This window comes from Ostrinia furnacalis, unplaced genomic scaffold (genome assembly GCF_004193835.3).
Source record: "Ostrinia furnacalis isolate ACB-3 unplaced genomic scaffold, ASM419383v2 OfSCF2036, whole genome shotgun sequence".
NCBI lineage: Eukaryota > Metazoa > Arthropoda > Insecta > Lepidoptera > Crambidae > Ostrinia > Ostrinia furnacalis.
In genome coordinates this window covers 507,416-529,823 of record NW_021132275.1, presented here as the reverse complement: position 1 = coordinate 529,823, position 22,408 = coordinate 507,416, and the positions used below count along the sequence as shown (strand labels likewise).

General features: G+C 37.6%; 3 protein-coding genes across 4 annotated transcripts in view; 1 reads left to right on the top strand and 2 right to left on the bottom strand.

Annotated features, from left to right (window-relative positions):
* Nucleotides 1-1,655: 1,655 nt before the first annotated feature.
* LOC114354277 (facilitated trehalose transporter Tret1-like) lies at nt 1,656-5,471 on the bottom strand. Its single transcript, XM_028306571.1, has 5 exons — nt 4,567-5,471; nt 3,996-4,154; nt 3,214-3,353; nt 2,607-2,835; nt 1,656-2,156 (listed from the first exon to the last, which is right to left on the bottom strand). The coding sequence occupies exons 1-5, from the start codon at nt 4,757-4,759 to the stop codon at nt 2,029-2,031; spliced, it is 849 nt and encodes a 282-aa protein (XP_028162372.1). The 5' UTR covers nt 4,760-5,471; the 3' UTR covers nt 1,656-2,028.
* Nucleotides 5,463-5,853, top strand: LOC114354278 (uncharacterized). The gene has a single exon (XM_028306572.1). It carries the CDS (start codon nt 5,545-5,547, stop codon nt 5,797-5,799), a length of 255 nt encoding a protein of 84 aa, XP_028162373.1. The 5' UTR covers nt 5,463-5,544; the 3' UTR covers nt 5,800-5,853.
* Nucleotides 5,854-6,578: 725 nt separating this feature from the next.
* The window catches only part of ST5 (putative sugar transporter protein 5), a 36,554-nt gene continuing 20,724 nt past the window's right edge, over nt 6,579-22,408 (bottom strand). The window contains exons 3-11 of one of the 2 annotated variants that reach the window (XM_028306554.1): nt 19,425-19,684; nt 17,967-18,125; nt 16,256-16,395; nt 11,824-12,056; nt 10,321-10,462; nt 9,707-9,833; nt 9,156-9,346; nt 8,283-8,421; nt 6,579-7,718 (exon numbers count right to left, since the gene is read on the bottom strand). In XM_028306554.1, coding sequence (XP_028162355.1) covers nt 7,588-7,718; nt 8,283-8,421; nt 9,156-9,346; nt 9,707-9,833; nt 10,321-10,462; nt 11,824-12,056; nt 16,256-16,395; nt 17,967-18,125; nt 19,425-19,684 — 1,522 coding nt within the window. In that variant the 3' untranslated portion in view covers nt 6,579-7,587. The remainder of the gene's footprint in view (nt 7,719-8,282; nt 8,422-9,155; nt 9,347-9,706; nt 9,834-10,320; nt 10,463-11,823; nt 12,057-16,255; nt 16,396-17,966; nt 18,126-19,424; nt 19,685-22,408) is intronic. The other variant, XM_028306555.1, reaches the window with a different exon arrangement.

Sequence of the window (22,408 nt, the reverse complement as noted above, 5' to 3'; positions counted from 1 at the left end):
ATATGCAGTCAGTAAAAAGTTATGACTGAATGAAAAGTCTGTTTTTTACCTTTTCATTAGAAAAATGTTCTTAATATCATTCTATCCATTGCACATTTTGGACTAATCTACGCATGTTATATCATGTCGCATGTGGCGCGGGGTTATAGATGAATTTTATTAAATAGCACTAGCTGTGCCTACGACTTTGTACGCGTGAAAATAGTTTGAATAATATTTCTCATTTTTACAACATTTGTCTTTACTGCTCCGCCCCTATTGGTTGTCGGGTGATGTTATTTATCCTAAAACCATCCTTAATAAATGGGCTATCCATAACAAAAATATTTTTTCAAATCGGACCAGTAGTTCCTGAGATTAGCGCGTAAACTACTACAATTTTTCAAACAGTCATAACTTTTTACTGATAGCTTATTTTTTTTTCGTCCCATACTGAAAGTTAAACTCTATTTAATGGACTATAAGCCAATATATGTCTCATTAGTGCACTTTTGGTCATTGTCCTTTATGGTAACCTATGATGATTTGGTTGGCGTCAGCAGCAAATCCTGTCAACAGCCACCCAACACACAATGGCAGTTGGCAAATGATCAGGATCAGCTTTCTTCCTAACGTATCCATCATGTAGCCACACACGAGGCACCCAGCTGGCGCGACCAGGGTCAAAACACTGGCTGAAAGTAAAAATCATATCAGGAATAGTCAATGCTGAAAAATCCTGACAGACCTCCTTCGGCAATTATGTCCTGTAGAACTAGTTTGTAGAAATAACTTAATTATTAGCACCGGAGTATGCCATGCAGGATTTTTTTAGTGAGTACATGCCTCTTACAGAAGGTTATAGAGTATTTCCACCTGAAAATATAGGTACTCCCGTGGTGGTAGGAAAACAACAAACCATCATGACAAGGGTGAGAACCCTGTATGAGCAAGAAAGATTTTTCTAATGGCTAATCCAGACTGTAAATATCAAAAGTAGAGGTAATTATAGACCTACTCAATATAGATAAGGTAGGCCTCTATCCATTTCTTACTTGAATTAACTTATCACTGACCTATCCAACTCTCATCACTCGTAGTGATTGTAATCGTCGAATTCGCTTCGTTCAACTGCGGTATGGTCACAGCTGGGAAGCCAAACGCCAAGCCAATGCCCACCATGGTGAGGCTCACCCACAAGCCATAGCCCAGCTGAATCCACGAGGTCACCGTACAGAACCCAGGGTCAGCTGTGATACTCTCTGACATATTGAGCTCATACTGACGAAAAGTCTTCAGAAGACATTCTATGATCTGGAGTAACTGTAGAAATTAGAAGAACTTGCAATAAAATATCTTTTGATTTATGATTGTTTTGACTTTATTTGTCGATGATTGACAGAAAAGATCACAGAATAAAAATACAGCAGCAAAGACAACATAGGTTATCAAGGAAAAGTTTCCTAACTAAGTAGATAGTTTCATAGAAATCGAGAAGCAATTTATTTAGATTTCCAACGCTTCAACCTCAACATCTGATAAAGGGTTCGGGCTTTTGTGAATGAAAAACGTGGAAAACCAGTCACAAGGACTTTTTGATACCCATTGTTACTACTGGAGTCTAATCAAACCCGCGTTATCTTGTTTGCCAAACACACGCCTGNAAGAGCGAGAGTTGAGTCGAGAATGCAGGAAAAGTATTTAAAAACAAACTGCTTACTTGACGCCTGCCAGACTCAAACTGATTGCTTACTTGATATCAACGCCTGAGGTTTCCTTCCAATTCTATACAACATCAACGAAGAAAAGATTCCAGTAATAAACCTTGTCATGCCCATTGCAAAGTTGCCCAAATTGGCGTCAACTGACGAGTTAGATCCCTGAAAATTTTACAAAATGGTGAGAGATACGGAAGATAATAAAGGGTGTAAGAGAAAGGTCAGCAAAACATGAGTTCATGTTTTGTCTCTTGTTTTTCCTTTTTTCCACTGTGTTTCACAACTTTCCCTGTATTTTGATTATTCAAAAAATATTTTACCTCAATAAGTTCTATGGTCCACATGAAAATGATTGTAACCCCTGAAATCTGTGATAGTAAAATATAAACGAATACAATCCAGAATGGTCTGCACACTCCTTTAGTGAACAAAAGGCATAACTCTTCTTTAAACTGTAATCTGAAATTAAAATAATTTATTTGTGTGAAATAAAGGACCTATGTGGAAACTGTGCATTTTGTTTTCATAAGTTTAAGAAGTGTTCTAGCTTTAGCTCCCATCTTCCAACAAGAATCTAGATTCTTGAACATAAAATTCCCTGATTGTCAGAAAAACTTGAATATTCTGCATATTAATTAAACTTTTAAGCATACGTTAATATTTGCTGCATCACGCAAGTGGAGTTTAAAAAGACCGGATTTTAAATGGCTGGAGTGGAGACAGAAGAGACATTAAATTATATATGACGGATACAGCGCCGCTAGCGGGAAACGTTGTAAAACTAAAATTTTCATACAATTTTTAAACGTGTGAGCACTAGTGAGCACGTTTGATGTAAACTCACACACAGCCCACAGGTCGCATTAAAAAAAAGTCTTACAATTTCACAAAAACAAGAATATAACCTACGAATGTTGTTCACCGTCTTGTATTCCATTAGATCATTAATTTCCCTGTCCACCTTATATTTCTTTGATCTGAACCATTTTAAGGTCTTTCTGGCGTTTTCTTCTGTGCCTTTGAGGAGCACGAAATACGGAGTTTCGGGTAACAACATGTTGAATAAGAAGAGGAATAATGAATACGCTCCGCAAACGTAGCATATTGTAGTCCATTTCAGAAAAGCTCCAAATGCTGCCTGAAAATATGGATACGTAGTTCTAACAAATGAAAACAATTCGTAGTTACAGAAAAAACGATCTCAATAAACACAAAAATATATTGTTGTTTGTTCAGCAACTAATTTAAGTTCTTCGACAAAAATATCAAAAGTGGCTTTGCACTGAAATCTCTTTTGAGTCGCACAGTGTTAAGTCGGATCTCCAGCGCGTGTTTTTTCAATATTTACTATAGACAATTTTGTTGAATGTTGACATGTTTTTGTTGATTGTTGAAGGCAAAACACGCGCTGGAGACCCACCCGGCTTTAAGTTACATTGTCTTGAGCACCAGAAAAGTGTGTAGACCGAGGCAATTAAATTCATAAAATTTGAACACAGGAGGTTTAATTGTTTACCAGTATTGTTAAGCCCATAGACATAGCCAGGTTGGGGAGAGCCCCAACCGTCCCACGCATGTTCGGCAACGATATCTCCGTGACGTAGATCCTTGGCGCACCCATTGACATGCCGATCCCTAGCCCTGTTATTATACGTCCTGAAAGAGCAAACTTATTTTGATCTCTATTCCATTTTAATTAGGATTTATTATTTTCATATGCTTCAACAGCTCTTCCTTTGGCATTTGAGGAACTTTGCCTCGAGCGAGATAGGATAGTTTCTTCCTACAGACTGACTCAAAATGACTGTATGATACTTATCAAAATCGAAGCTATAGGCGCTTTACTCAGTCAGTGCCTAAAGAATGGGAGCGGCATGGGAGGGGTGACATTGACATAATATATTGTGACTTGACAAATCATACAATTCTGAAGGAGATTTAAAGTCTCCCTGACGCTACAAAATCACCAGGCGCCCAGGCACTGAGTGAGGTAACCTATAGTTTATTTACCTTCCAGATCAGTAACTGACCATGTAATAAAAAGAGCTCTAACAAGGTATAACTTCTGAACTCTCACTGTAAAATAAAGACTAGAAACTATACATACAAGAAATATCTAGTGTCCGACCGAAACTAGTTTTACGACCGAAACCGAAACCGAAAACGAATTTCGGCAACGGTGTCTATTTCGGCCGAAACCGAAACCGAAACTTCCTTACAAGGCTCATATTTTTAGGCAAAAATAAAGAAAACGTTATTATAATCAGTCAGTAATTATATCATTAATTTTGTTGTAACCTATGATGATTTGCTTGGCGTCAGCAGCAAATCCTGTCAACAGCCAGCCAACACACAAAGGCAGTTGGCAAATGATCAGGATCAGCTTTCTTCCTAACGTATCCATCATGTAGCCACATACAAGGCATCCGGCTGGCGCGACCAAGGTCAAAACACTGGCTGAAAGTAAAAATCATATCAGGTATATTCAATGCTGAAAAATCCTGACAGACCTCCTTCGGCTGACATTGATTTGGCATAATTATGTCCTGTCTGTAGCACTACTTTGTAGAAATAACTTAATTATTATCACCGGAGTATGCCATGCAGGATTTTTTTAGTGAGTACATGCCTATTACAGAAGGTTATAGAGCATTTCCACCTGAAAATGTAGGTACTCCCATGGTGGTAGGAAAACAACAAACTATCATGACAAAATATTCTGGATGAGAGAACCCTGTATGAGCAAGAAAGATTTTTCTAATGGCTAATCCAGACCGTAAAATATCAAAATTAGAGGTAATAGACCTACTTCAATATAGTTATGGTAGGCCTCTATCACTTTCTTACTTGAATTAACTTATGCACTAACCTATCCAACTCTCATCACTCGTAGTAATTGTAATCGTCGAATTCGCTTCGTTCAACTGCGGTATGGTCACAGCTGGGAAGCCAAACGCCAAGCCAATGCCCACCATGGTGAGGCTCACCCACAAACCATAGCCCAGCTGAATCCACGAGGTCACCGTACAGAACCCAGGGTCAGCTGTGATACTCTCTGACATATTGAGTTCATACTGATGAAAAGTCTTTAGAAGACATTCTAGGATCTGGAATAACTGTAGAAATTAGAAGAACTTGCACTAAAATAACTTTTGATTTATGATTGTTTTGACTTAATTTGTTGATGATTGACAGTAAAGATCACAGAATAAAAATACAGCAGCAAAGACAACATAGGTTATCAAGGAAAAGTTTCCTTTGTTCCTAACTAGATAGTTTCATAGAAATTGAGAACCAATTTATTTAACGCTTCAACTTCAACATCTGATAAAGGGTTTCAACTTCAACATCTGATAAAGGGTTCGGGCTTTTGTGAATGAAAAACGTGGAAAACCAGTCACAAGGACTTTTACACCTTTTTGATACCCATTGTTACTACTGGAGTCTAATCAAACCCGCGTTATCTTGTTTGCCAAACACACGCCTACTGGCAAAATATTGGCCATGAATTGGCTAGTTTGCCTTTATACTCGAGTTATTACTATTATACTGGTGGTGGTTAACGTTGGTCTCACGAATATTTTGAAAAAACCTGATATGAAATCAATCCGTAAGTACTTACTTAAGTATCTTATTTGAGAAAAGTCTACCTATCCTTTCAATATCCTTTCTGAAACAAACGAAATTCAAAAGGAAGCCTTTGCTTTTAGAGAGGAGGAGAAATGAAAGACTTTTATAAAAGTTTGATAACTCTGAAATCCCACGAATAGGAAAAAGAAGGCCTTGGACTCTACCTACATTAAGTATTTTTATACATCTCATCCGCTTTGCAGTACCACTTAATTAAATGGTGGAAGTACTGGCTGAAAAACCATTGTTCTCAAGATCTCCTCAATCATTTTCAGCACCTTCCCGCATTGCACTACGAGAAGGGATAGAGTTCAACGCTATATCCCGTGGCACACTGCTGAAACTCCTCAACGCCATGGAAGAGAACATCCATGGGAGAGTCCGTGGAGGGAAGCGGGCAGTGTTCACGGCGCAGTTCGCAAATAACAAGCACACGCGGAAATTCGTTTATCCTGAAGCTTATGGTGGATGAAATGGACATGGAGAAATAAGTTTTGCTTTGTAAAGTTTTTGACTGAAGTTTTTGGTAAAAATACTTAGGTAGGTAAGTAATGGAGAGAAAACAATTTTTTTTCGTTATTGAAGTTAACTATCAAACATAAGGGATTTTTTTTTAATTCGACTATTTGCTGTGTGAGAAAAAGAGAGCTAAAAAAATAGTTGAGTTCCGATTTTATGCTTCTTGTACTTTTTAAAACACTTTTAACACGTTTCTCTTTCTAGTGTATATTTATGTAGTTTCCACTTAAACCCTACCTTAAATTCTGTTCTTTCTTAATTATTTTCAGGAAAAAGAGAAGTAATGAGAAAAATACTTCTTAAAATCTTAAACAAACATTTATTCAGAAAATATTTTCATTCAGTTTTGTATAATTTATCTAAAATATTTTATTCTATTCTACAACACTATCACAAATGCTTCCTTAAAAATAACTTATTACATTTGAATTAAATCTCCTATTAATAAATAAGTAACAACATTAACATTGAAATGCTTTCATATAATTTGACTAAAAGCCGCATTTTCAATAAATTTTAATCTCAACAGATCTTTTATAAATTTAGATTATTTTTACATTTTCCGTAAATCAAAAAGCAAGGGCAAAGAACTCAAAAAAATCAAATTATTGTGAATATTATAAAGAATATTTAAGTAAACATTTATAATATTATACAAATAAATAACTATAAACTTTATCTCATAAAAATATAAACTGTACTTATCCTGAATCTGTAAAATGGCACAAAATATTTCAATATTATGACACTGTGACTTATATTTAATAACAATTATGTACAAAATACAGTACCTACGAGTACTGACTGTGATATAAATTATATTCAATACTTTTATACATTTAGCTTTAATACTTCTGAATTTGACACGGTTAAACATCTTTTTACGTATATTTTTCTACCTACTTGTTTCTAAAAGCGAAAATGGTAACTATAAAAATACATTATCTCTTTTTAAGGCACTTATAATAAGGTACATACATGTCTTATTTACCTACAGTACCTACTAAAACTTTAATAGGTGTTCATGATTTATTTTGTGACAATATTCTCACAAATGCTCCTAAGGAATCCAAAATGATGTTTGTTTTACAAAATAATCTCTGAAATATAAAAATAAGATCTAAGCCACATCACAGCTTGACAAAAATGCTTTGTACGATTTAGATAAATATTTTGGACTTGTTTAAACTTTACTAGATAATTACAGGGTTGTCAGTTGAAATTACATGGTGATTTTGGTTTTAAACCCGACTCTACATTTACGAGTAGGTAAGCACTTCTATTTAATAAACTAGTGTAAAATACAACATTGAGCGAAAAGTCACTACTGTAGCAGCATCAATGCAAACGCGTTTTTATACGCATGCAAGTTAGAGGATATTTTCTCCCCTAATGTATCAGAAGCTTAATACAACAAAAAATAATTGTTTTAAAGCAATATTACTGTTCTTGAAAGATGAAGAATCGTGTCACGTCTTGCATAGCTCGCCTCTACATCTATCTATATCTATGAAAGCGAAAAGTCACTGACTGACTCACTCATCACGAAATCTCAGAAACTACAAGACCTAGGAGTCTCAAATTTTGCATGGAAGTTCCTTTTTCACTAAGACGGGACTTTGCAAAATTCAACCCTTAAGGGGGTAAAACGGGATCTACGCGTACGAAGTCGCGGGTGGCCGCTAGTAAATAAAATATTCAACAAAACACATAACCAGTCACTCTGCTAAGTTGTCACTTCTCACGCTTTACTCGTAGTATCCGTGATTGACGCTTTTTTGAGGGTTTTCGTTCTGCCGCAGAAGTAATCTTCAATCTCTTGGAGAGTTCTTCCTTTCGTTTCAGGGAGGAAGAAGTAGTAGAATACTGTGCCTAGAGACAAAAGTAATTAATTATTGAACTGTTAAAATTGAGGTTATGCTTACGACAAGATAGGTCCTTGAATCAATATGGAGTCACAACAATCTAGTGTCAACCCAAGTGATTCAAAGCTGCAATATGTTGACAGAGAGAGCACCACTACACTACTCTGGGAATCGAACCCAGACAGAACCCAAGTGAAATCTAAATATATATCAACGTGAAATTGTGAACTCTGTCAGTTTATAATATAACGCGTTAGATTGTAAACTAACAGTGGGTTAGTTAAGTTAGATTGTAATTTAACTACGTCAGATTATAATCTGACGGAATTCACAATTTTACGGTGACATATATAACTCAAAGGTGACCGACTGACTGACATAGTGATCTATCAACGCATAGCCCAAACAACTGGAGGGATCGGTCTGAAATTTGGCATGCAGGTAGATGTTAAGACGTAGGCATCCGCTAAGAAAGGATTTTACGAAACTCTACCCCTAAGGGGGTAAAACGGGATCCACGCGTACGAAGTAGCGGGCGGCCGCTTAGTGTGTAAAATTTATGTTTACTTACCAACTATCGACATACATCCGTACAGGGCGAAGACACCGTAGTCGTTGAGCGCGCCCTTCAGCAAATTGAAGGTTTTCACGACCGAGAACACCGACAAGTGCGCTGCACACGTCGTCATGCCACCCACGATCCCACGGACCTGGAATGTAACGTAACATTATCGTAATGTATCGTAGCGTATCGTATCCTATCGTAGCGTAATGTATCGTAGCGTAGCGTATCGTAGCGTATCGTAGCGTATCGTAGCGTAGCGTATCGTAGCGTATCGTAGCGTATCGTAGCGTATCGTAGCGTATCGTAGCGTATCGTAGCGTATCGTAGCATATCGTAGCATATCGTATCATAGTGCCGTAGCGTATCGTAACGTATTGGAACTTATGATAAAGACTCTATTCTGGGAATATTATCAGCGAGGTAGACCAAAATAAATATTCCATTTCTTTTAGTGAATAAGAGAGGGGGTGCTCCTGCAGTAGATACTTAACATCCTGTTAATGTTGATGATGACCTCTCCGTTCGTTTCAGCCAAATGACGTCCACTGCTGATCAAAGGCCTCCCACAAGGTTTTCCACAATGAACGGTCCTGCGCTGCCCGCATCCAGGTTCTTCCCGCGACTTTTACCAGTTCGTCGGCCCACCTAGTAGGAGGCCCGTGGTCGCCACTCGAGAACTTTTCTGTCCCAACGGCCATCGTCTCTACGTGCTGTTCCCCGCCCACTGCCACTTAATTTTAGCAATTCTGCGAGCTATATCGGTCACTGGTTCTCCTGCGGATCTCCTCATTTCTGATTCGATCACGCAGGGAAACTCCGAGCATAGCCCGCTTCATTGCCCTGAACAAGTATGATCTCTTATTGAGTGTAAATATTTACCTGCGTAGGATAAACTTCGCCGATCATCACCCACGGCACGATCAGGTAGCCCAGGGTGCAGGAAATGGTGAATAGGAAGATGGCAGCCACTGGAATCCAGGAGTGCATGGGCGGCTCGTTATTAGCTCGCCACTGCGCCACGAGGTACATGTATACAGCCAGCACTATCATGGTTGTGCCACATCCGATTGCTGGAAGGAGCCAGAAATGGTCCATATTAAAAGGAATGAAGATTCCAAACTGCTGCTGATCTTTCGTAAGCTGAATTAGTCTTTTACTGCTTTTGTCTCTCATCCTAAAACTAATGCCAGTATCAGAGCTTTCTTGTGGAAAATTACACTACGTTAGCCAATGTTTGATATAATTATGTAGATATTATAAAGTACCTAGGTACTAGTTATAATATGGAATGCCTCGCTGGTTAATTTAATTTATTAGGAAAACGAGAAACTCGACTCTCGCCAAAAAAGTCAGTCGTTAAAAATAGGTACCATAGGTAGTATTGATTTAGATTTGACTAATTCAAAATAGGATGTATTTCTAAAACTTACCAGAAACAAAAGTGAGCGGTCTGCGTCCACACCTCCTGCACAGGATGCAGCCGATGACGGTGAATATCACCCTGATGATGCCCATGGAGATCGTCAGCCAGTACTTGTTCAGGGTGGCTCCTGATGCCTGATGAAATTGAAAGGAGTTTAACAGTGTAACAGGGTATTTTAAGATTATGGGTTTGTAAGAGAAAGTACTTTGAGAGAGTCACTCAACCTGCGTTGTAAAAGTCATGAAGGTATAGTATCTTGATATCAGAATAGATTTCTTGTGAGTAGATAGATAATTCTTGTAGTAGTAGGTAAATAACAAGATTTATAAAAATATGGAAGCAAAGTACAAACTCTAGCCACTAAGACTTCACTCGCGCAATAAATAAAAAAATAATGTTAAGAAACATTAAATTTTCAGTGACAGGTAAGTTTACGGGTATACGCTGTATGTGTTGATTGCTATTTTTCAAGGAGTCCTACATAACCTGGGCTATTCCCACTACAGCAAGTATTTTAAACCATTTCAAAAGAACCCTATTTCTTACTAATATCACACTCCATAGGCCCTGCATCCAATATTAATCTGAAACTATAGCTAGCTTGTAACAAATTATACTCACTTCAAACACTTCAACGGCGTAGAAGGTGATCGTGTTGACACCGCACCACTGGTACAGGAAGAAGTAGATCGCGAGGATGCTGAAGGGCTTCAGGGCTGATGGTGACAAGAGCGCCTTGATGATCTCTCTGGGAGTCCTCAGGCTGGAAGAACAGAAAGTTATCGTCAATGATTATTATTATGTTCATTCGTTCGTTTTAGCCAAATGACGTCCACTATCGGACAAAGACCGCCCCCAAGTCCTGTGCTGTCTGCATCCAGGTATTTCCAGCGAGCTGCAGATTGTTTGTCCACCTACCTACGTGGGGTAAAAGCGAATGTGTGGCCTGAATAAGCCAGCGGTGTCGAAATTGGACTATCGATTCGAGATTGAAGAACGCTAGACAAATCACTAACTAGTAGACACCTATCTATTGAACCTTAAAAAATTAAATTGCTAAAATAAATCTGCCGACTGTTAAAATGGTACAAAATAAACCGTATGATTTGATTAATAAGCCGTGCAAGATGTTGGACCTAAATAAATTACTACATAATAGCACACCTCTAGTTGATTCCATGTTAATTCAATTAAGTTAGGATTTACCTTATAAAATTTCATCAGAATAAATGAACTTTGTTGTTTATCGACAAGACCTATGAGAGGATAATGCAAATGCATCACGTATTATAATTATTCCGTACTTACGCTGCACTCTACAGTTTGCCCTGACCATTCACAAGGCGTTTTCAATGAACGATTTGACTTTCAAGGACCAAAGGAAAAAGCGTTTCATGAATTATACAAATTCATTGAAACTAATTTGTTGTTTGCCAAAATTACAATTTAAGGAAAATGTGTTGATTGAATTTCACATTTCGTTGAAGGTAATATGAATAATTCAGTAATGCACAAAATAGTGTAGGTGCACGACGCACGTGCATCTCATAATTTATTGATTATTATCATACTATGACCCTCCCTCAAAACCATGGTCTGTTATGAACTTAACTGAGCTATGTAACGTTTGTGTTATGAGTGATAACAATGATATCGATGTGCTATGGTCACCTTAACTAATAAGTTATTTTTGCACATTCTTTTGTCCTATCACAGAATATCTATTTATTTATATTAAAGGTATTACTCGTACTTGAGGTGGCAGGTATTTTATTTATTACTTCATGGCACATTAACAGTATTAATACACTAAATAGTTAACACGACAGGTACTCGTAAATGCATTTCTTGAGAAGCCGTATGGAATAAAAATGTGTTTGTAATGAATAAGTTTACATAAATTGATAAGAACGTGTTTGGAAATGGCGCCATAACAAGATTATTATGCACAATTGCACATAATGTACGTACATACTTATGAAAAACTTAACTATCCTCAGTGGCACCACCTTAATTTTAACCCTAACTATTACTGGTGTTTTTGTATAGAGCTTGACACTTTTTACGTTTGTTACAGTTAAAGTAAGGTTAGGAATCACATATTCATGATCCAACGATACTCACGGTTCAACATGATTCTTCTCCTTAAAGTTGACCATCTTCTGGATCTCCTCATCCAAGTCAAAGGTGGACCCCCTGAGCTTGGCCAGGGAGTTCTTGGCTCTATCAGCCTTGTCCTGGGTGAGGAGGAAGTTGGGCGTCTCTGGCACCAGGAGCATCGTCAGGAATGACAGCATGGGGACGGAAGCGCTGATGCCAGCTAGTATGTGCCATGGTAGCGCGCTTCCAAGCACGTACTGGAATAAATTATTATGACATTAGTCTTACTGGTTCGTCTTTAGAAAAAAAATCGGCCTAGGAAAAAGTAGCTAGTTCAACATGAAGTTATAAAAATTATTAAATCCAAGAGAGTAGAAAAGACCGCCCGCACTTATCCCGTGGATGTCGCAGTATTTGACTAAACATAGAGATATATGTACCAATGCGAACATGAGACTTAATAAAGGTAGCAGGAAGGCGCTGGATGCTGGCCGCTACCAACCAAATTAGAGAATCTATTGGGGGAGGCCTATGTTCAGCAGTGGACGTCCTATGGCTGAAATGATGATGATGAATGGCTAGCGTGGGGAGTGGAGACTAAATGACCTGATGATGATGATCTCAAGTAACGATGACTCTACTTAAGAATAATGAACTGAAAGATCGTGGAAAAGATTTTTTTTATCCACAACGAGGAAGCTCTTGGCCTGTATCTCACCTGATGGTAAGTGACGATCAGGCCGAAGGTGGAAGCGAGCTTCACCCGGAATCCTCAACCACGGAGGAACTGGCTATCTTGCCTCTAACCGCCGGAACACAATAATGCTGTTAACATTGTTGTTATGGCGACAGACTTAGGTAAGATGGTGGTAGCTAGCCAGGCGGACTTAGAACAAGCCCTACCACCAACCAAACCGAACAGAAAAATCTGCCCCCACAGGGAATCGAACCCGAGACCTATGCGTCTGCAGCAACGGCGGTTTAAAGATATTTCCATGCCGCAAATACGTTTTACCTACTAGTGTCATCCATCCATTAACACTTCATCTGCTGACAACTCCAGCCCACAAGTGACGACCGCCAATACATTACGCAAAACTAAATATTACGCATGATGTTGTTGTTTGTCGTCTACACTTGACACATCTAATTCTGGAGAGCCAACACAGATGCTTTTCAATTATCTGATATCACGAGCTGATAACGAAGTAATCGCTTCCGAGTAATTACATCGTGAACCGCGAGTTATAGTAATCTATTTTTGAAAGCAAATGTATAGAATTTGTGTAAATATTTTGCAACAGCTCGAAAAGACGACTTTTAAGGCTGTGTGTTAAATGTACGCTTAACAATCTGGCATCTTATTTTGTTATAATATGAGCGAATTTGTGAGTCAGAAATTATGTGGTCTGGTATGCTGTCGTGATTGTATCTACGTGTCTTTTTTAAACTTAAGTTAGTCTTACAAGAATGACCAAAAGGGTCATTCAAAACCCAAGATTGATTTATCAATCAATAGAGTCATAATATGTATTTATTTACTTATTTATTTTTATTAAAATCAAGCTATGAATTCCCAGATCTTCACTTAGATTTAATGTGCACAGGTGCCTTTCAAGCTATTTATTCAATTTAGTAAGTTGATAACAACATTAATCATGTAATACAGTCCATTGAAATAGTTTACTCTACACTGAAGGACCGAGATTTACCTTTAAAGTGTGAATTACATGCGTTACTTGTTTATTATTTACTTTAGTGACGAACAATGTGTATAAATAGAAATACAAATATTGTTCGACTTAGTTTATTTGAGTAGTGAGAAAACAACTAACGTTTACTTTAAAACTTAGTTTATGTTGTTTAGGAAAATTGTGGGACACTTTGCTTGATGATTCAATTTATTATTTTGTTTATTATGAATAGTTGTTATTACTAACTAGCGGCCGCCCGCGACTTCGTACGCGTGGATCTGGGTTTACCCCCTTCATCTATCTTACGCCGCTTACGCGGTTTAGATTTTTTCATACAAAAGTTTTTTCCCGCAAACTCCCGTTCCCGTGGGAATTTTGCAATATCCTGTTGTAACTAAGCTTTAAGTTTAATAAGATATCTGCATGCCAAATTTCAAGCGACTAACTTAAGCGGTTTAGATTTTTCATACAAAAGGATTTTCCCGCTAATTCCCGTGCCCGTGGGAATTTTGCAATATCCTGTTGTAACTAAGCTTTAAGTTTACTAAGATACCTGCATGCCAAATTTCCAGCGTCTAGCTTAAGCGGTTTACACTTTTCATACAAAAGGATTTTCCCGCTAATTCCCGTTCCCGTGGGAATTCCTTATACTTCTCCTTCATATTCAGTATACTTATACTATAACCTGCCCAGGAGTACGAAGAATAATTGTACCAAGTTTCGTTAAAATCCGTCGAGTAGTTTTTGTTTCTATAAGGAACATACAGACGGACAGACAGACAGACAGACAAAAATTTTACTGATTGCATTTTTGGCATCAGTATCGATCACTAATCACCCCCTGATAGTTATTTTGAAAATATATTTCATGTAGGTACAGAATTGACCTCTCTACAGATTTATTATTTATATAGATAAGTTACTTTAGATACGGATGAAACTACAATACTATTGGAAAAACCCTTTCTATCACTTTTCTTGATTACAAGTTCCTGAACCAGTACCTATTTCACATTAACTAATGTTTCCCACGGAATAAACTTTGTTAAATTTATTTTGAGCTCTACCTATTGTATTAGTGTGTGTAATTTTAAACATTGTAACTCTTTAATACCTTATTTAGTAACGTATTGTGTATACTTCTACATAAATTATCCAAATGGAAAATTTCTAAAAATATACTTTGAAGCTAAATTAAGAAAAGCTTGTTTTTCCATTAAGGGCATGAATCTGCCACGAAGTGAATGTAAGGCCGACTTGGAAAACTTGTTAGAATATATCCAGTTGAAGTAATTTGGAACGCAAATTAAGCATCATTCGTTAATTTATAGGTTACTTATTTCACATTTTCGCAATATTGTCTTATACCTAATCTAAAATATCATAGAGACTTACTGATTTTAGAAACTAAGGCATAAAATTATACTTAAATGGTGACAATATCCCTATCACGTGCGTGTGTTGAGAATTAAAGAGTTTCCTCTCTATGGATAAAAAAAAATTTAGCCAAAACAGTGTTAACCAACAATTTTGACATCTTAATTTTCGCATGTGTGTGGCTGAAACCAGTATAGGCCTGATATCGTGATTTTCAGCAATTTTTCCATGACACTACATCACAATTATCACGACTGCGCTGGTACTAAGCAAACTGCGTTGGATTTTTCCGGCATAAGACTATTTTTGACAAACGACGCATTTAATTTTTAAGTTTATGTGAGGAATATACCTTGTTAAAGTAACTTAAATAGGCTTTTTGTCAATACGAGAAGCTACAATTAACTGTTCTTAGTATACCTATGTAAAACGAATTATCTTTATATTTTTAGCTCTAAAAATTGCCCTCTATTTTGATACATAAGTTCGTTTTCGTAATTGAGTAAAACTGACTGATAGAAAGGATATAATTTAATAATAATATCATTATTATGTCTATTTAGCACAGGAATTGAAGATTAAACTGTCTGTTAAAACTTTACCGACTTGAATTCCAAACTAGACTTAATAATGAGTATTATTTGCATAAAATTTGATCGATTTTCATACCCAATCTACATCCATTAATTTCCCAGTAAACTGTTACAAATCGATTCGTCACGCCAAATAACACGCAATAGCTAGTGAACAACTAATAATTGAATATGTAAATTGTGTTAATTTGTGAATTCGAAACAATGTGAGCACACCTCCATCGTCACAGTGACGTCTCTGCCGATTCGGACGCCATAATTAGGAGCGCAGGATGCGCAAGCGATGCGTGGTGACATGTGATCTATTACGTTCACCCTTGATAACTAATTTGCTAAGTCATTCCCTAAAGACCAAAAAGAGATTGGCAAAAACCCATATACCTACCTACTATCAGTATCACATACAAGTCAGAGCATGGGTGTACGAGAGACCCTTGCGGAAAATTTATTTTCTTACGTCTTCTTCATCATTTAATGTCGACTCTACGTCTCAATTAATAATTATTAATTTAAGAAATAAGATTTTCTTTTGTATTTCACTTTATTGTTATCGTCAGTCTCAACAAAAAGGTTCATTAATAATATTTTGGTATCTTTAATGCTCATTTTAAACGACATAAAGGCCAAAAAGAAAGCTAAGGCCACAAACGGGGTATCTACCCCGGGATATATTGTGCAAAGATCATGTTTTTCTTATTTCTGTCCATAATCATACATTTTCGTCGATGATAAAGAATTTGGTATTTATTTATAACAATTTATTTATTTATTTATTTGTTCATGTTAACTAACCTGTATCAGGACTCCAGTGGACACGCCGACAGAGGCCAGCGCGCCGAGCATCCCTCTCAGATGCGGCTGCGCTACTTCTGCGGTGTATACGCGCGCCGGCGCTCCCACCATGCCTGATCCAAAGCCCACTAGCAGCCGACCTGATGAGGGAAGACTAGTTTAGATGACACATCAAGATACATTGATAAAAAGGATGCACATAGATAGGATCTAATGTAATTTTAGCAGGTGTTGTCTTGCGCTTGTTCCCAACCAGTTACACCAATTCGAAGTGAGCACCTGTTGTGTTGTGGTGAATGTCACCCAAAGGGCGATGGAGCGTGCTATGCTCGGAGTTTTCCTGCGGATAGAATCAGAAATGAGGAGATCCGCAAGATAACCAACATAGCCCGCAAAGTGACCGACGTAGCCCGCAGAATTGCTAAAATTAAGTGGCAGTGGACGGGGCACATAGCTCACAGAGCTGATGGCCAATGGAGCAGAAAAGTTCTCGAGTGGCGACCACGGGCCGGAAGACGAAGTGTGGGCAAATCCCCCACTAGGTGGACCGACGATGTGGTGACGGTCGCGGGAGGTGCCTGGATGCGGGCGGCGCAGGACCGGTCGTTGAGGAAATAATTCAGCCAAATTGGCTGAAACGAACGAACAATGTGACTGGTTGGGAACAATCGCTATTTTGCTTGTCGTCTTTGACTCATATCAAACTTAATTGAAACAAAACAGGCGTTACTATTTATAGATTATCTTACAAAATATGTTTACAGTTTAGTACAGTTATTTAAGTGGAAACTCCCAAAAATATAAGAAAAACAAACACCTGTTTGCGCTCCTTGATAAGAAACACTTTTACTATACTATTTTAACGTCATTGAAACAGTTAAAAACACTTATAAGGATACTTGTCGTCTAAAGCGGAAAAGTTATATTTAAATCGCTAAATGTTGTTCCGATTTTTAGAACCATTCACAATTACTTATACCTAAGCTAACCTAACCTACACAGAAAGTATTAGGTTAAGGTAAAAATACAACCATATTAAGGTACCAGTGATGTAACCCAAAATATAGAGAATACTCGAACCTCACGACACGGATCGATTCAATCTCGAAGTGGACTAATAAAGCAAACTATAGAAATAAAAATAGACTAGGTACTACAATTTTATATCTCAATATTACAGATCACTCGATTAATACCAAAGTGTACTCGATCAATACTCAAGTGAGTCTGAGTCGCAAAATGTTCATAAGTGGATGGATACCATTGAAATCTTAACAATTTTGAGTCTCATATACTTTAATGTAACTAAATTGTTTACCAATCTTTTGACAATGCTACTTTAATTAGACACATTTATCTAAATAGCTATAATTTTCCAGGAATTCTTGACGAAAGTGACAAACTATGCTATTTCAAACGAGCAATGAAATCACTGCCAAAATGATGCAATAACTTAGCAATATAAACCTAATGTAGAGTTCATAAACGGTCACATTCGTGCGTAATCATCACGATTTATTTTAATGTGAAGCAGTTACAATGTTGGTACTTCCGAACTAAAACCTCGTTCCGATAAATTAAGTATTTTAACTACTTTCTGCAGAAAAAAGAATAATTGCTAACTACAATGCTAGTAGGTACTAAAGCGGAGTAAGGACAAGCCAGATTTGTTATTTCAGTATCATATCGTTGTCAGTGCCGATTTACTCACCAACATAAATCATAGGAATGTTCTGTGCAAACGCAATCAGTATCCAGCCTATTATGAGGGGTATCTCCGTAACAATCAGAGTCGTTCTACGTCCGATGGCGTCCATGAGGTATCCACTGATGATGCACCCCATAGGAGTCCCCGCTGCGCTGAGACTGGCTGCAATTTAAAAATGGAAACACAAATTGTTAGTGTTTTGTTTTTTTAGTCATATTTTCACATTATTAGAGTAACATTTTCAAATGAATAACACTTTTCATAGCCGTCTTTTGTTTTTTATTTGTCAGAACTAATACGTTTTGCGTTGGCTTTTGTTTTGCACTGTGCCAAAAGTATTTGCTTTCAGTGCAAGTGACTGGACAACCGTAGCTAAATGTGTTGCAATCGTAGTTATAATAGAACACATTAATGGAAACATATAAAGAGAATAGCATGTAATCGGCTACTTAAACAAACCGAAACTCTACTGAAAGAGATTTTGGCAGGTTCGTTCGTTCGTTCGTTTCAGCCAAATGACGTCCACTGCTGGACAAAGGCCTCCCCCAAGGTTTTCCACAATGAACGGTCCTGCGCTGCCCGCATCCAGGCTCTTCCCGCGACCTTTACCAGATCGTCGGTCCACCTAGTAGGAGGCCTGCCCACGCTACGTTTTCCAGCCCGTGGTCGCCACTCGAGAACTTTCCTGCCCCAACGGCCATCGTCTCTACGAGCTATGTGCCCCGCCCACTGCCACTTGATTTTAGCAATTCTGCGAGCTATGTCGGTTACTTTGGTTCTCCTACGGATCTCCTCATTTCTGATTCGATCACGCAGGGAAACTCCGAGCATAGCCCGCTCCATCGCCCTTTGGGTGACCTTGAGCCTTCTTATGAGGCCCATAGTAAGCGACCACGTTTCGGATCCATATGTCAACACTGGCAACACACACTGCTCGAAGACTTTCGTCTTGAGACACTGCGGTATTTCGGACATGAGTATATGGCGAAGCTTTTGGCAGGTATTATTACAGAAAATAAGCATTTCCCTGTATTCCCTTTATCGTGTAATGCTCATATTTTATGTCCTTAGGTTTCCTTTCGTTCGATTCCACTATGTAGGATATGAGTGTGAGAACGTAAGGATGTGTGAAAGAGAAGGAAGAGTGTGTGAGTGTGACGTACGACGACGTGTATACGAACGACGATTGTATTAGATTAGTTACTATTTATATTATTTTCTATCACGAGCAAATAAATACGTGGGAATTAGAACCGCATTTCAATTCCTACAACAATTTTATTTGGTATCTCTATCTGCTAGCTGTTTTCGTTAAGTTGGCAGATAAATATTTTTATTTGCAAAAAATATCCTAACTGACTAGGTATGAGTAACTTTTCAGCAAGTAGCTCTGAAATTGGCTAGCAATTTTGAGGTTAATCTAATGGTCGAATTATACCAGAAAACAAAGAACAAACTTACCAATCCAACTGGCTTGATCGTTCGTAATATGTATACTAGACTCATTGCTCTTAAGTTGAGGCAGTGCCACCGCTGAGAACCCAAATGCCATTCCAGTGTTGATGGTGCCAAGATTGGCAATCAGGGCTGCCAAGACCTGCCTAAAGGCCTTCCCTCTGGCAGCCTTGGCAGCGGCCTTTGTGGAATCCTTCTGCTTCTTCGTGTCGTCCTTGCTGATGACTGGTTTGGTCCCATTCTGGATGAAGGGGGTTGCGTCGGTTCTGGAAAGAAAGTGTTTTGTTAGGGGCTTCAAAATGTTTTAGGTCAGCTTCATCGGTTCATGATGATGCGAATAACAATAGCTAAATGCTTTGGACAACAAGAATAACTTCATCTGAAAATACAGTTATAACTTGGTGGAGAAGCCCCCCTGATGTCATGACCGTGGCTACTTAGCATTGCTTACAAGTTTTGGCCGAGTTGCACCATCTTATTTTGACTTTAACAAACGTCAAAAATCTGTCAAACTCCATACAAAAAGCACCGGCTATTGTTAAAGTTACAGTCAAAGTAAGTTGGTGCTCAACCTTAGTTTTTTAAAGAAGATAAATACAAATTACTACCGTCTGCTTCTTATAAATAAGTAACGTTTAAAAGCTCTATTCATGCATGCCCCAAAAATATTTTTAAATAATAAAATCAGCGTCCAAGCAGATTCCATTTCTAAAAATAAAACGTAAACAAAAATATTTTTATCAAAGTGATAAAATATGCAGCGTCCACCATTCACGCCTATACGGCCAACAAAATGTCCACTTTAAATTCACGTTAAATAACCTACTCAATATTCGATAGCACATCGCGGAATTAATTTGCAATCATTATTTTTAGGTCTCGGTCAAAATAGCCTAGGCATTGAAAATTTTCCGATTTTGAATCACTTTTCCTTGTTTTGACCTTTTAACTGATCGTAATTTTTCCTTTAGTACCCTGTTGTAAGGTCCCATACAATATTTCAGATGAGCTTAATTAAAACAACATGGCCGTATTCAAGTTCAGTCTTGAAAGTCACAATAACTTACGATTTTGACTTTATTGTAAGTGACTTTTGTACGAATGATATACGTTTTTTTTGGTCATGTGAAAAAAGGCTCTCCTCAAACTTTCACTTTTTATTAGACTGCTTTCACTAACGGGATCGTTAAGTTACATTTATGAGTTAAATCTTATTTTTCCTTAGCATTTACCGAAATACAAGTTATTTCTATCGAGCTATATCAGACGCCTATCTCATGCGTATCCTTCGGTATATATCATAGTTTAAGATTCCACCAAGGCGGGAACGGAGAAGTGTCGGGCGGATGGAATTTTTCTATAGAATTTTTCAGCGGCGGTGGTGCGGTGCGGAGAGAAGGAAATAATATCTGATTGGTTACTTATTCAAAATGCTCTGCTCCGCTTTGATGGAAACCGGTGCTTACTCATAGTCGTAGAGCAGGGCTGGGACCTTAGCTGTTATACGATAAAAANGATAAAAATGAGAATGAGAGGACCTTCTCATTATATCCTCATAAAGTACCAATTTAATAGATTCCTTGTAAGTTTCCGCACGATCTAGCTTTTACGATGACTTCTTTTACAACCGTGTTTATAACGATAAGTATCAATGAATAAGCAGATTATTGTGATAAATGAATAGCATAATGGTGTTAGGGTTATCGTGCCGTTATCCTCAGATAAGAAGGTGAGCATCGTAACCCTGTCCGTTGCATTCCGGCTTTAGACATTGTTTTTTATTGCCGATGTTGTTATGTTTATTTATTATTGATATCTTATACAGACGTTCAGGGTTTATTTTTGGAATTCGGTCAAGATGCTCAATCAGGAATTAATAAATTCCAAAAATAGCGCTTTATAAGAAGGATTAAAACGGCAGTATTCAACAGTAGTTGTAAATACTTAAAAGTCTATAATTGGACCCGGTAAAAAGGTAAGTAAACTCAAAAATGGTATTTGTTTAGATGTACATTATACATGTTGATGTTTAGATATACATAATATAGATTCGGTCTTGTTTTCGTTCCTCTACAGTAATGTACAAGACTTTACCGAATCGATATCGCATAACTAATTATATTGTCTGCAACTAGGTACATTAGCTTACGGAAATAAAGGTTTATACCTTCTGCCAAGTTCCGCGACAATCCGCAACATTATTATTCTTTGGCTTCTGCATACCTACTGCAGATAGATAACAAACAATAGTAAAGATGATTAATCTTCTAGGTAAATATTTAAAACTCAAAGGTGACTGACGCACTATCAACGCACAGCCCAAACCACTGGACGGATCGGGCTGAAATTTGGCATACAGGTAAGTAGATGTTATGACGTAGGCATCCGCTAAGAAAGAATTTTACGAAACTTCACCCCTAAGGGGGTAAAACGGGTTCCACGCGTAAGAAGTCGGGGGCGGCCGCTAGTCTATGATATTGTGTAAGCGAAGGCACATTAAAAAGAAACTGTGTTATTTTATGCAGTTTTAATACGTACGAAGTTACAAAAATATGACTCTACATTTTATAATAAAAAAAGCTTATTGTATAGTTGCTACAATAAAGGTTATGTTAAGTCTCCCTTCTTGTTAAAAAGTACAGTAGTGTAGTCTCATTTCCTAAGTTAAAAAACTGTTATTTTCCAAGATTATCTACCCCACACCGACATAGTATGTGTTATAAACAATATGCCTATCATTTTTTTCGCTTTAATTTAAACAAACGCTATCGCTCTTTGTTATTGCAATTCTTATCATACCTAATAATTTATAATGAGACAATTTGAAGAGCTTAAAAGAATTTCAACTGCTCAAATAAATAATTAGGGAACAGTCTGCTAGTAAAAATGAAGAAAGAACAAAAAAATGCGTTTTAAGCTGTTAAAAAAATAAGTCGTATACAATTAGGCTCATTTGCACCACCTAACTTTAACGGCTACTATAACGATGA

Bases quoted from the DNA above. Each gene is read 5' to 3' on its own strand.
- LOC114354277 (XM_028306571.1), bottom strand. From the start codon at position 4,759: ATGTCAGAGAGTATCACAGCTGACCCTGGGTTCTGTACGGTGACCTCG. The intron at 4,155-4,566 runs GTTAGTGCATAA...TTTTACTTTCAG, and splicing joins GAGTGATGAGAGTTGGATAG to CCAGTGTTTTGACCTTGGTC. The intron at 3,354-3,995 runs GTTACAACAAAA...TTGCTCTTTCAG, and splicing joins CGCCAAGCAAATCATCATAG to GACGTATAATAACAGGGCTA.
- LOC114354278 (XM_028306572.1), top strand. From the start codon at position 5,545: ATGGTGGAAGTACTGGCTGAAAAACCATTGTTCTCAAGATCTCCTCAA.